Source organism: Pipistrellus hanaki, assembly GCF_964339955.1.
Source record: "Pipistrellus hanaki genome assembly, chromosome: 1".
Lineage (NCBI taxonomy): Eukaryota > Metazoa > Chordata > Mammalia > Chiroptera > Vespertilionidae > Pipistrellus > Pipistrellus hanaki.
The window spans coordinates 11,388,174-11,401,829 of record NC_140503.1 but is presented as its reverse complement, the minus strand read 5'-3'; the positions used below and the strand labels follow the sequence as shown (position 1 = coordinate 11,401,829).

At 50.4% G+C, this 13,656-nt stretch overlaps 1 protein-coding gene across 3 annotated transcripts in view; it reads left to right on the top strand.

The window, feature by feature from the left end:
• The window catches only part of KCNK10 (potassium two pore domain channel subfamily K member 10), a 108,689-nt gene extending 98,052 nt beyond the window's left edge, over positions 1 to 10,637 (top strand). For all 3 annotated transcript variants that reach the window (XM_084884212.1, XM_084884214.1, XM_084884213.1), the window contains exons 6-7: positions 2,344 to 2,486; positions 4,592 to 10,637. In XM_084884212.1, the coding sequence (XP_084740338.1) occupies positions 2,344 to 2,486; positions 4,592 to 5,215 (767 nt within the window). In that variant the 3' untranslated portion in view covers positions 5,216 to 10,637. The remainder of the gene's footprint in view (positions 1 to 2,343; positions 2,487 to 4,591) is intronic.
• Positions 10,638 to 13,656: the final 3,019 nt, after the last annotated feature.

Sequence of the window (13,656 nt, the reverse complement as noted above, 5' to 3'; positions counted from 1 at the left end):
TGAGCAGTATTTCCTATGTCCTGAGGTCTTCACAGATAGGGATCTCTTCTAATCACAGAGCCGGCTGCAATTAGGCCAGGCCCTTCTCCAGTTCCCAGGCTTACACAGACTGGTCCGAAGAATGCCCACCTTCAAAGACTGGAAGCTTATCATAGTCTTTTTGACAATGCTCTCAGAGTGACAGGGAAGGAAAAGGTATACTAACAAGAGTTGATGGTTGCTGTGATTTAACAAGATATCAACTCTATTAAAAATATCACCGGAGCACCGATCACCACACAGGTTTCGTGCTGGTTTACTGAGTAGCTGGCTCGCTTTAGGGCAGGGAACATTATAGCATTTCACAGCTCTGACTGGGAGCACAGGGAAAGCTCCAAACTCTGGACAAAGCCGCTGATCAAGAGGGAGGAGGATGATTAATGTGTTGCTCCATAGCGCACCCTAGTGGCAATCCTGTTGGATGATGGTGACTGGCTAAGGTAAATATTTGCTCTCAGATAATAGCCCCAAGGAGAAAGCTTAAAAACCACTTAATGTTGCATGAACTCCAGTAGCATCCTAGAGAAAAAGCTGCAGGTGTGGGAGGAGGGGAGGGGGAGAGGGGTTACATAAAGGGTAAAAATAAAGGCAGCTAAACCAAACGGCCAAACAGAGGGGGTCTGGCCATGGAGCCCTTTAGCAATGTTTGGAATTCTAATTTTAATAAATGGCAGTAGCTGTTGAGATCTCATGGGTTGCATTGAAAAGTGGGTTGCCAGAGGGGATAAGGGTTAGGGGACTGGGAGAGAGAGGTGAAGTTGTTAAGAACAAATTGGTGGTTACAAAATAGTCACCGAGATATAAAGTACAGCATAGGAATACAGTCAATAATATTACAGTAACTCCGTATGGGTATCAGTTGGGTATTAGAAATATTGAAGGGAACAGAGTAAAGTATATGATTGTCTGACCACTAAGCTATACACCTGAAACCAATACAAAATAATATTGAAAATAAGCCACCATTGGAAAAAAAATATTTTTTAATATATTTTTATTGATTTCAGAGAGAGGAAGGGAGAGAGAGAGGGAGATAGAAACATCAATGATGAGAATCATCAATCGGCTGCCTCCTGCATGCCCCTACTGGAGAACGAACCCACAACCCGGACATGTGCCCTGACCGGGAATCGAACCATGATCTCCTGGTTTGTGCATTGACACCAAACCATTGAGCTACACTGGCTGGATGAAATTTTTTTTTAAGTGGGTTCAGTTGCATTGAGAAGAACCACGGGCCACAGCACCTGGCCTGCTGTCTTTGGGGAATACAACTGATACCGTAAGAGTTCCCGTATGGATTCAGCAGTCTCGATGAGGTTACAACCATAACCCAGTGGGAAAGACTATTATTCATCATGTAATAGCATAATTACTGACACATTGCTAATGTCGGTTGTCTTAGGAATCACCACCTGCTTGGTTCATTGGATAACACATCTCACAGAGTGAGAATGAGACTGACATCCATTATTTCAGAGAACATCCCCACATCTTTCAGAGAGGCAGGGGGCGGGGGAGTGGGGGGGGCGGGGGGTTGGGCTTGGAACCTGTTTCGCTCGGTTACCTTCGGCAGTGCCCGCAGGAGAGCTAGAATAAATAGGCTTATTATTTGGAACAAATGACCGGTCGGTTCAATGCAATCAGGCAACTGGCCAATTTGGGTTGATGGATTTTTCCTGTAATCTCTATTTATAACAAAGGGATTTGACTAGCTGGCCTTGAAGGTCCCATTTAGTTCGAGCGTGGCCGAGGTGGTTCTAATTACTCGGTTTAATGGACCCTTTGGATTAGCATCATGTAAACACGAGCCCTCAGCATTAAATCACAGCGGCTTGGATCAAAGTGTCAGGACTGCCAGAAAGTCTAAACTTGCGCTTCGCTCTTAGTAAATGCATGTGCGCTTAAGAAGGAAACAGGTTCATGACTTCTGAACCATGAGGGATGATTTCATGGAGTGTTTTTTTTTTATTATTTGTATTACATTTAAAGAAGTTTAAGAAAAACACTTGAGAACTGGGCCTGATCTGTGGTCCTCTAGCTCTGGTCATACACTGTCAAGTTCAAGACGAGTTGGCTGTGGGTACTGCCGTGAGCGGTCAGGAATCACAGGGAGTTCAGCCACAGGAACGGAAACATCTTTTCCTTGTCTCCCAACTGCCATCACATCTCCTACACAGCAGGCCTGACGTCTTAACATCAGATGGTGATGGGCTGGCATCTCGGCTGCGTGGACCAGAATACGTTTGCTCTGCAGAGACCACCTGCTAGATTCTGCTTACAGTAACGTCTCCTTGTTTTCAGGGGGAAATGCTGGCATCAACTACCGGGAGTGGTATAAGCCCCTCGTGTGGTTTTGGATCCTTGTTGGCCTTGCCTACTTCGCAGCGGTCCTCAGCATGATCGGAGACTGGCTACGGGTTCTGTCCAAAAAGACCAAAGAAGAGGTAGGACCCCTTCCAGAGTCTACGAATGGTCCTGAGACCAGATGAGCTCGTGTCAAGGACTCCCTCTCTCTATTCTATGGGCTGGAGTGTCTCTTACTAAATGGAGGGCTCACAAGGCTTCCCTGTTTGGAATCATGGCCTAAAAGCCAAGTGAAATGGAATAGCGATTATTTGCGGATCCTTTTGTGGCAGGTGAGAGACTCTGGTGACTCAGACACCAGCCCACAGATCCTGCAAAGAATAGTAAACAGCAACTTCGTTTTAAAAAACGGAATGAAAGGGAACATATAGAAATAGTCAGCAGAGGTAGACTGCGGTCGAGGGAGGTGTACAATTGCCCGGTCAGCAAATGTATGGGGAGGCTTAGAAAAATCATCAAAAGCTTCAGAAAGCCCGCCTGTCCTCCAGGCCACAGGGCCTGAATGGAAATGCACTTAAACATCATGAATCTTCCTTGGTTCCGAGTGAGACGGAAATCACTGAGCAGTGGCCGACACGGGAAAGCGAACCCAAGGGGCCCCTTTCACCTGTACCCCCTCCGGGTCCCATCTGTAGAAAGAGGTATATCCCAGAGCATGCAGCCTCTACTTCCGCGGCTAAATGTGCGGGGAAAGCCTACACAGAGGCCAGCAAGGGAAAGTCTAGGAAGGAAAGGTAGATTCTTTGTGAGTTTAAAAAACAAAAGCCCATACAGTTCTTTTAGGAAGAGAGGAAAAGAAATAAGAGGAGACAAGGGAAGAAGTAAAGAAAGGAAAGGAGATTTAGATAGATGATATAGATAGATAGATAGATAGATAGATAGGTAGATAGATAGATAGATAGATAGATAGATAGATAGAGGGGCAGCCTCTTGAAGAAAGCAGTGTACTTCCCAGGTACAGCCATTCTGCATGCAAGGGTCCAGGAGAAGCTTGCCAAGTAGAGAAGCATGCCCTCTCTGTCCTGGGCACCTTGTAGTTCTCCTGGCCTACAAAAACCCTAGCAGTTCTCCTGGCCTACAAAAACCCGCCAGTCTGACCCCTTCTCCCCCCTCCCCTCTGGTAAAACTAGCGGACCTGCTGAAAATCAGCTGTAACGAAAGAGCAAGTACCACATCAATACTGACTTTCCTCACAGCTGAAATCTGAGCTCCTCATCTGTCTAGGAAAACATGGGACTTGTGCTCTTAGTCTTGTTGACTAAGAGCCGGTAGATCTGATAATGAGCTCCATGCGGAACTTGACGAAATTTGGTTACCCAGTACCCTGGAGGCGCTTCTCAACCCAGGATAAGCCTGAGGGCACATGGCCACAGCATGGCCCAGATGCAGGGTGACCACAGTCCCCGTTTGCCGGGATACAAGACTCTCCCTTTTAAAACCAGGACAGTCCCAGCTGACTGGGGACAGGCTAGTCAACCCTCCCCAGAGAGGCAGCGGAGGGACCGGGAAAAAAGGGAAGAGATCTGAACATCCATCTGCTCTGTGCCCAGGTCTGAGCTAGGCGCTTATCTTTCTCTGACGGAACACTAAAAGCCATCAGCTAGAGCTGCCTCCCCCAGCAAGGTCCGAGCAATGAGACCATCCTGTGAAAAGGCCGTGGGCACCTCACTGGAACCCTGCATGCCTGTCCAACTCAGCGCACTGCGCGCTCCCCCGCAATGCTGCCCTGCCTCTCCCCAGGCCCATCTCCAAACCCCAGGCCTCCCTGGCTCCCAGCACAGGCCCCTCCCTGAGCCACAGCAGCCAGGAGCCCCTTAGAGACATACTTAGGCTGCAGAGAGACCAAGGCAGAGGCAGTACCCACCCCTGGCCCTAGGCGTTTGCTGCGCCCCCTCTGGGCCTTCTGGTGGGGACACCCAGGGGCGGTGGGCGCTGCGGGGGGGGGGGGGGGGGGCGGGGGGGGGGAGGAGTCCTGCAGGGCAGGAGCACGATCCCTCAGCCTGCTATTGCCCTTCTGTGTCCCGCCAGGTGGGGGAGATAAAGGGGTTTGCTTGCTGCGCCCCCTCTGGGCCTTCCCGTGGGGACACCCAAGAGCGGGGGACGCTGGGCGTGGGGGTGGGGGAGGGGGTCCCGCAGGGCAGAGCGCCATCCCTCAGCGTGCTGTTGCCCTTCTGTGTCCCGCCAGGTGGGGGAGATCAAGGCCCACGCGGCCGAGTGGAAGGCCAACGTGACGGCCGAGTTCCGGGAGACGCGGCGGCGGCTGAGCGTGGAGATCCATGACAAGCTGCAGCGCGCCGCCACGCTGCGCAGCATGGAGCGCCGGCGCCTGGGCCTGGACCAGCGCGCGCACTCGCTGGACATGCTGTCCCCGGAGAAGCGCTCCGTGTTCGCCGCGCTGGACGCCGGCCGCGCCAAGGCCTCCTCCCAGGAGAGCATCAACAACCGGCCCAACAACCTGCGCCTGCGGGGCCCCGAGCCGCTGCACAAGCACGCGCAGGGCGCCTCCGAGGACAACATCGTCAACAAGTTCGGCTCCAGCGCCAGGCTCACCAAGAGGAAAAACAAGGAGGCCAGGAAGGCCCTGCCCGAGGACGTGCAGAAGATCTACAAGACCTTCCGCAACTACTCGCTGGACGAGGAGAAGAGGGAGGAGGAGACGAAGAAGATGTGCAACTCGGACCACTCCAGCACGGCCATGCTGACCCGCTGCGCGCAGCCGCCCGCCGGGGCGGAGAACGGCATGGTCCCCGCCGCCGACACCAAAGACAGGGACCACGAGAACAACGCGCTGCTCGAGGACAGGAGCTAGAGGCCCGGGGACCGGGCTGGAGGAAGCTTTGTGTGTGTTTTTTATATTCACCCCGAGACACGTGCCTTAAAACAGACCTCTCCTTAGTCCAAAATTACATAGCATTGGAGAATATATTTCACTGTGCCATACAGGACTGAGAGAGTTTGCTCTGCCAAAAGGGATCAAAGAACCAGGACTTTCGCTTCTGATGAGCAACCAACCGCAGGACACCCCCCGGGGAGGTGTTTGCAAGCGTTGGAGGTCCCAGCCACCGAGGGTCAAGGCCGAGTGGCCGGCGGTGCTGTGCCCCTGGGCAGCGCCGCCCTGGAGGGCACATAGACAAGGGCAGCTAATCCCTGACCAGCCTTCTGAGAAAGAAGCAGGGGTGTCTTTTACACGGAGTCTCACTTCCTGAGCCTCCCGTCTGTGATACATGCACAGCCAGAAGGGGACCGGATTGGGGGTGACCTGGGACCGGTAAGGAGCGTTTGAGTGGACATGTGGGCATGTTGCTCTGAGCTTGAATTCCGATCCAAGCCACGCAGCAGCGCATCCCCAAGCCTTCTCAGCTCCAACGAGTGTGCGCGGAGGCCCGAGGGCTCCCGCAGTTTGTTGGAAGCGGATCAGAGCACACGTATTCAAAGGTGCAGTTGCTTTCCTCATCACAAAAGAAGAAGAAAAAATAATCGCACACATCACACTGTGGCTATCACCTCAGCCAAGGCCAGAAGCCTCCCGAACTCGGTCTTTCTCACAGGGGTAGGTAGTCCAGTCGGACTTGCAGCCTTGGCGAAACTTCAACCTCAACCGCTGTGTGGTTACGGGCAAAGAATCATGCATTTTCCCTCAGTGGGTGCCATGCTGAAATAAACCGGTTCTGAAATGTTCACGTTCGCTTTTCTAGCAGGACTTCGGTTGTTACCCGTTTTGATAAGAGGAGGGAGAAAGTACCAAAACTATTGCCTTGCATGATGCCAGCAGCTTGCTGTTCTGTCTAGCTGATCCTAAATTTTTTATTAAAAAAACAAATAGGCATCCTGCATGTCTGAGACATCCCCAGGGGGACCATGGCATCATTCCATCTCAGGGCTTTCTGTCCCTCTGGGTGTCTTAGGGTAGACATAGTGGCAAGAGCCAATCTTGCTGTCTCCAAACAGGAGGGAAAACGAACCCCTCAGCCAACCCTTGTACAAGAAAACGGAGTCGTTTTTGTTTGCAGTTTAAGTGCCATTAATGCCATTTTAAAAAATAATAATACTTAAAAGAAGCATTTCCAATATTTTGCCTTTATTTTGAAAAGCTTTCCTTTTCCTTGCTCGTTTCTTTATCCAGTACCTGCTACTGCGACACCCGTCGGAGCACAGAGGCGATTGTTTCAAGGCAAACAATAACCAACATGCGATACGTAATTGCTTGGTGAGGTGAGAACCTCAGTGAAGGAAAGTGGGGGGATGGCTGAGCGTATGTTTGGAGGGGAAGGTTTTAAATGCATTTGTATCTGAAAGGGGCACCATGCCGTGGGCGCCTCAGCCTTTTCCCTAATCGGCTGGTTCCTGGGCTGGTTCCGGCTTCGCTATTGGGGCCTCACACTTAGGCACTGGGGTCTGGCAAGCGCAGGACTGGATGGGCCTGGGCCTCCGCTGCTCAGTGCCCCCTTTTGGGGGCATCCGCGTGACTGTCACACGGGTGCATTTATCAAGAGACCCCAGGACTAGCCGGACTTCCAGGGAAAAGGATACCCACCCCGTCCGTCCTTGACCACTGGTGCCGTGGGAGGCAGCCTTCCCTTGCCTGGAGCACAGGCGGCGCCCTCTCCCCGTGCCCAAACTTGGAGGCTGTCAAGCTGGGCATTGCTCTGGGGCAGCTGCCAAGCAAGATCAACTTTGATGAGGCCCGCCCTGTCCGAGGCAGGTGTGGTGCAATGGCTCCGAGCGGCTGGAGCTTCGGCGCGCGGGTGACGTCCTGTGTCCCCACAGGAATAAACAGGCGCTCGGGAGGCGATGTTTGGCCGGGTGTGGGCAATGGTCCTTATCCTGGGGTCACTTCAGCCTGAAGTGAGGTGCTTTAAGAAACTGGTAGATAACTGGGACTCTCTCATTCTGTAAGGTTAAAAGCTTCCTGATCCAACCGTTCATGGATGTCATTCATTTGGGTATCCACCCTCTGTGACTTGGTACTTTCTTTAGAGCGGTGTGATGAAATTCTAGTCCCCCGACAGCCAATCTGGCAGAGAGGCTTCCCTGTCACTTATCCAGTGGCTTCCATGGGCCGGGCATGAGATTAGGCAGTATGCGAACACTAAACCATAGGAATATAGCAGCCACACTCTGTGGGAAGTGTTTGCATACCCCTTGTAGAGATGAAGACACGGAGGCTCAGAAAGGCTAAGTAACTTACCCAATGGCACACAGCAAGAAGAGCTGCTATTCAAAGCCTGTCTGACCAAAGTCTGCTTTCGACTTTGCTACAATGCATCCGTGTGTGTATGTGTGCATATGTGTGCGCGTGTGTGCGTTCTATGCGTGTATGTCTTTCTAGTTTCATGGACACAGCACACAGAGGTGGGGAGATCTTTACCACCAAGAGAATTCATGGTCTTTGTGTAAAAATGGCCGCAAATGTTGGCCTTGCAGAGTGATTGTGCATTCGTTCTTTTGGCTTTGATTGTAGGAATCCTGTGTGTGGCACCCTTTCTGTGTTGTTAGAAATGCCCTTTGAAAGCACTCTTTTGCACTTTACTCACTTACCTAGCAGAAGCTCTGCACACAGCAGGAATAAACAAGTCACAGCACTAAAGTGCACACTTGACCAAATGGAACAGGTGATGGTGTGTGCGGACGCATCCCCATTTGCGTTAAATCACAGTAGGACAAAGGGATTGCAATGGCCCTTGACTGAGAGTGGGAACATCCCCCATGTATGTAACCCTCTCCCTGAGGACGGATGAGGCCTAAACCCTGATGAACAAAATCAAAGAAGAGCCCTCCCCTCAGGAGTTTGAACTAAACACGTGTGGGCAAAGTGTTTGACAAACTATAATGTGATCTCCAAAGGAGACACTGAGAGGGAATAGAAGGTTGGACTCCACTTTGGGGGGCGGGGGGGGGGGGCACTTATTTTGAAGTTGCTTGAATGTTACTTTTCAAAGGTGGGGTCAAATAGCATGTAGAAAACATGTGGGTAAGGCAAAGCTGCTACAAAGTCTTAACGCCCAGCAGCACAGCCCTGCCCTTCCAACCTCTGCCCAACACCCCACACCCCACACCCCACTGAAAACCTGGAATAGGCGTGTTGACTCTGCACACAGAAAGGGCACCTGTTCCGAATCTTTAGCCGGCAGTGTCTTTTGCTTCACCTGGTCCTGAATCTTTGTTCCAAAACAAATCTGGAGGTTTACTGGTGAGAGCCAAGGGTTTATTTGAAGAGACTAAAGCTCAATACACAGTCCTAACCCAACTGGAACTCCAGAAATGTATCACTTTGGGGGTCAGGCCTCAATGTGTCCCTGGCCTACAGTTAAGGTGAGTGGGACTATCTGGTTGTGCTCTACCGGTCCCAGCCTGGGTTTGTGGGGGCCCCTGTCCCCTTGCCTACATCTCTGTTACCTCATCAGCACATCTGAGAAGCTGAACAAAGATCCCTTTTAGTTCAAGGTCCCTTTTAGTTCTGCAGTTCTCTAACCAACAGTCCCTGGTCTCCAACTTAAATGTCTTAGGCATGCTGATTAGCTGGATATATGAACGCTGCCTAGTGGGGGCGCCCGCTCATGTTAGGCTAACCTGAGAGCTTCATCTCCCGCTCCTTGGGATTTGTGTGCTGGATGATTGATGGAGACCAGATGCATCTGAGAGCATGCTGTCCAAATTAGGAGTGTGCCCTGCTGTAGGCTCAGTCTGCCCTCCCTTATAGCACACTGTCACCCAGGGGCTCATGCTGTGCGGGCATTTTTTGCATGGTGTTAAGACTAATGAAGAATTTTAAGCTGTTGCTATTTGCAGTCAATTGTAGTCAAGGTTCCCTTTGGTTGCTGCATGGATTCATTTATTATATAGCCATCTATTGTGTGTGTGTATTTTGCTCATCCACACACACATGTACACGCACATGCACACATGTGCACACACATACAGGAAATGGTGACCATTTCACACTGAACGCCCCAGTTATGCTAGGCATTAACAAACCGCCCCCTTGTCTCTCTGAGATGCTATCACTTCCTAGCCGAGTCCATGCTGTTGACCTTGGCTTTGGGGATAAGTGAGAGTGTGGCCGGCACGTGGGCAGGGCGGGTTTTTGCTCACTGGACGGGGTGAGAATGTAGATCATCTAGTGGGTGCCACGGAAGGGAAGGCTTAGGAAAACAAACAAGCCTGCAGAGGCTCTCTGAAGAAAGAGCCAAGAAAAAGCCAGTCCTGCACTTCATGTCCCTGCTTTCCACATCTCACTCCCAGTGATGATGCAATTGTGTGCAAAGCAGCGGCTGCGTGAACAGAGGGAGCATCTGGGGGTATAGGAGCAAGTTGGTCATGGCCTTAGAAAAACACAAACGGTAACTCTCAGAAGCAAAGGGGACTTGACTTAGGCATTGTAGGCTCGATTCATTCTCCAGAAGGAAACTCGGCAGCAGCGGGCCAATGGTGTGGCCGTCCACAAAGCCCTGCCCTCTGTCCCGGCACCATAAACCAGCTGCCTCGTACCTCACCCACCGGTCCCCCTTCCACAGTCCCCCCAAGGGTGGGCCCTAAGTCATCTGACATCAACATGGCGGTATGGAGGAGAAATAAGAGGGGTCTCTGATTTTACTGATCATCACCATTTTCACAGGTGCCTAAGAGATTTGGAATCTGCTTTCTGTTCTCGGTTCTTAAGAGAAAAATCTCAATTAGTTCCCTGTGCGTTAAAAAAAAAAAATCCTTGCGAGAACTCCCACTCCATCGCAGACCTGTGCTGTAGCAGGTAATTGACAAACCTCTTCGGTGTCAGGGAGCTTGAAGGGAGAAGAGATATGCAAACCCACCCACATGCGAGCCTCAGGCCTCTTTCCTGTCCCAGAGTCACACGCAAGGGACCTGGTGACGACAAAGACGACAATGATAAACCCATGAGTGGAGGTGTTTCACCTACTTTTCTCTCTAGGATTTTATGGTGCTTTAAAAAAATAAAATAAAAGGCATTTTACAGAAAATAATGTGGGGGGTGGGGAGGAGGGAATTTCATAATGTTCTTAGGAAAAGTACAAAAGCAAATTTGCTTGTGACATTTCAATATGCCGTGCTGCTACTGTCTTTATTGGATGTAATTTTTTTTTTCTCAATGATGGAGAAAATTGCAACAAAGACCTTCTGGAAGACCCAATCCAATGTCTCTCCTGTTTTCCTTTCTTTTGTGGGGGACAAGTGCGGGTGATAGCGGGTGGGTTGGAATCTGCACATGGGATGACCACGCCCCCCACCCTCACACCCGACCCTGGGGACAGGCTTCTTGCCTGGCTGGGCACTCACACGTGGTCATCGGGCAGAAATTCTCGGTCTTGCAGGCGCAGGAGCCCGCCACAACCCTGAAAGAGCATCTTAAAACAACCTCGTATTGTCGTTACTTGCACCTCCTCCACAGTCTTATTTGATCCTGATAGGATGTCCCTGGAGGTTGGACAGCATGGTGTCACATCATCTAGGCCCGTGGTCGGCAAACAGCATCTTGCGAGCCACATACAGCTCTTTGGCCCCTTGAGTGTGGCTCTTCCACTAAATACCACGGCCTAGACGAGTCTATTTTGAAGAAGTGGCATTAGAAGAAGTTTAGGTTTAAAAAAATGTGGCTCTCAAAAGAAATTTCAATCGTTATACTGTTGATACTTGGGGCTATGTTGACTGATGAGTTTGCCGACCACTGATCTAGGCGAAACCCTCAATTTGGACACTATGGCAAGCCTGCCAATGTAAAATGAACAGCTCCTCAGGTGCCCACACTTCCAAGCTGTATTTGGTGTTGCCCTCTGCCGTGTGTCCACCAGCCCTGGGCTTGGAGTAATGCGTCTTACAGAGAAGTGCCTACTATTTTTGAGCATCGAGTATGTATGAGGCACCGTTCGAGGCAGTTTACAGACTAGTCCGTAACGTTAGTCTCCCAAGTGAGGCAAGTTGCACTTCTCCGCTTTGTGGATGAAGACTCCGAGGCTTAGAGGGAATCGGAAGCGTCCAGCCCCATTGAATCAGCTCCGAAGCTGAGTGTCTGTCACCAGCTGTGTGGGGCGCGTGCTTCGCCTGCTCTTCTAGTCAAGGTGACAGGCGAGGTGCCTTCTGACTTGTCCTCCCTGTCTCTCCCTTCCTATCTGTCTGAGAGGCGAGCCCTGATGTCAGAAGTGAATGCCTGGCCGTGGGACTGAGCCAGCTCAAGTGGCCTAACACGGGTCAAAGCCAAGAGCCTCACCCTGCCTGACCCAGCCATGACCACTGGTCATGGGCTGGGCAGGGACGGATCTGGCTCATTTTCTTCGCTTGTTTATTTGTTTTTATGGATTTGGCACAGTACATGGCACATGGCAGGAACTCAGAGTGATCTTGCTAAAGTGCAAACTGGTCATGAAATTTCTTAGCCTTCAAGATAAAACCCAGCAGCGCTGGTCTATCAGGCCTGTGTGCGTCTCTGCCTCGTTGTACGCCAGCCTATGCAGCCGGCGCTGCTGAATTACCAGCAAGCTGTGCAGATGGTCCATGCTATCGTCTTCCGCCTCCAGGACTTCCCTTTTGAAAGCCCCCCTCCCTGAGGTGCCCCCTTCCCCCATTCCACCGCCACCTGACGCATTCAAGTCCTTCGGTTGAGCTCACTCCTCTCTATCCCCTCAGAGAGAGTTAGCTGTCTTCCCCTCAGCTATCACACGTGCTATGTGGGATTTTAACTGCTGCTGTCCTTGTCTATCAGATGCAGATTATAAGCTCCTCATGGCAGGAATTATGCCTTTTCTTTCCATTCCTGCTCTGAACACAGCAACTAATACAATATAGACACACAAGTTATTGGTGAAATAATTTGAATTCCCTTATTGATAATGTGTGTGCATCCTTCCAGGCCAATTTTATTTGTTCACAAATTGGAAGTCATTTCGAGCCACGACTGGTGAAGTAAGTAATGTATCCAGCTCCGAAGTGTCATCTTGGTCAAAACCAAGTTTGTCTACAAAATGATCAGTTTGATTTGCATTTTGGGTATACAACTAACTGCAAGATTTTAATCCCAGTGATAGTTGTTGAAATAGCTAGTCCCTAAAGATCACTGCTCTGCAGAATAGCTCTCATTTTGATGTACAGATAATGCAAGATTTCTTTTAAAACCATTATTATTATCATAGGCAGGTTGAATGTCCATGAACTCAACGAAATATGAGATTATGCTTCAAGGGGATGTCAAATGTATGACAAATGTGTCACCACTCCTTACTCCCATGCCCAAGGCAGATATCTTTATCAATCACAGAATTTCTTCCCCATTAACTCAGGTGCATGCTCGGAATGCATTTTAAGACTATAGTTGAGGTGAGTAATTCTCCACATACGATCCAGTGACCCTGGTAAGTCCCTGAGATGCTTTCATGGGATCCATGAGGTCAGAACCGTTTTGAGAATAATGTCATTCTCTCATGTGTACAGCATTTAGAGTTGAGTAGCTTTAGTCGCTCAGAGAACAGAGGCAAGACCATATGACACCTTTTCCTGGAAAGAATTTTCCAAGATGATAGTACATGAACCTGCATTTCTTAGAGAACCCCAGAATATCTAGATCTATTTCTTGGAAGGAGCTCTCTGATTGGCCTCGTAGGAATGGATCTAACAATAGCCATAAAACAGTATTTCTCTATTCCTGCCCAGCTGCTCTGGGGTGGTCCAGCTCCTTAGATTCCTCTCCAGGTAGCCCTGAGGGGCCTCACGGCGGCACTGGCTCCTGGCCACTGCACCATAAGCTTTCCAGGAGTCCCCCTGCCCATCCAGAAATAGATTTGATGGCCTCCCAATGATTTTTTTTTTTTTTTGTAACAACAGTCACACCATTTTGGTAACTGTTCATCTTATCCATAATGAGAACTCCTTGAGGGAGCTCTCTTTCCTTCCTTGTTCTCATGGACCTAGCCCGGTGCATGGAACGTGATAGGAGCTCAAAAGTTATGTGTCGGATAAATAGCAAATCTGAGCCCATGTGTTGAGTAGAGGGTCTTGGGGGAGAGTAGGAGCAGAGGAAGAGAGGCCAAATCTGGGTGAGCTGGAGGGGAGGGTAAAAGGTGGCCCTGTGTGAGGGGATCCCAGGGCAGAGGGTCATCAGGGACCCAGGCGAATAGAGAGTACCTTGGAAGGTTTCCAGGGACAAGGTACTAACCCCAATGGCAACTGGCACCCGGCCCTTCTGTGAACTTACATCAACTGCACACACCAAGTGGCGCACACACCCTTACCACAGAGTTCTCCCCG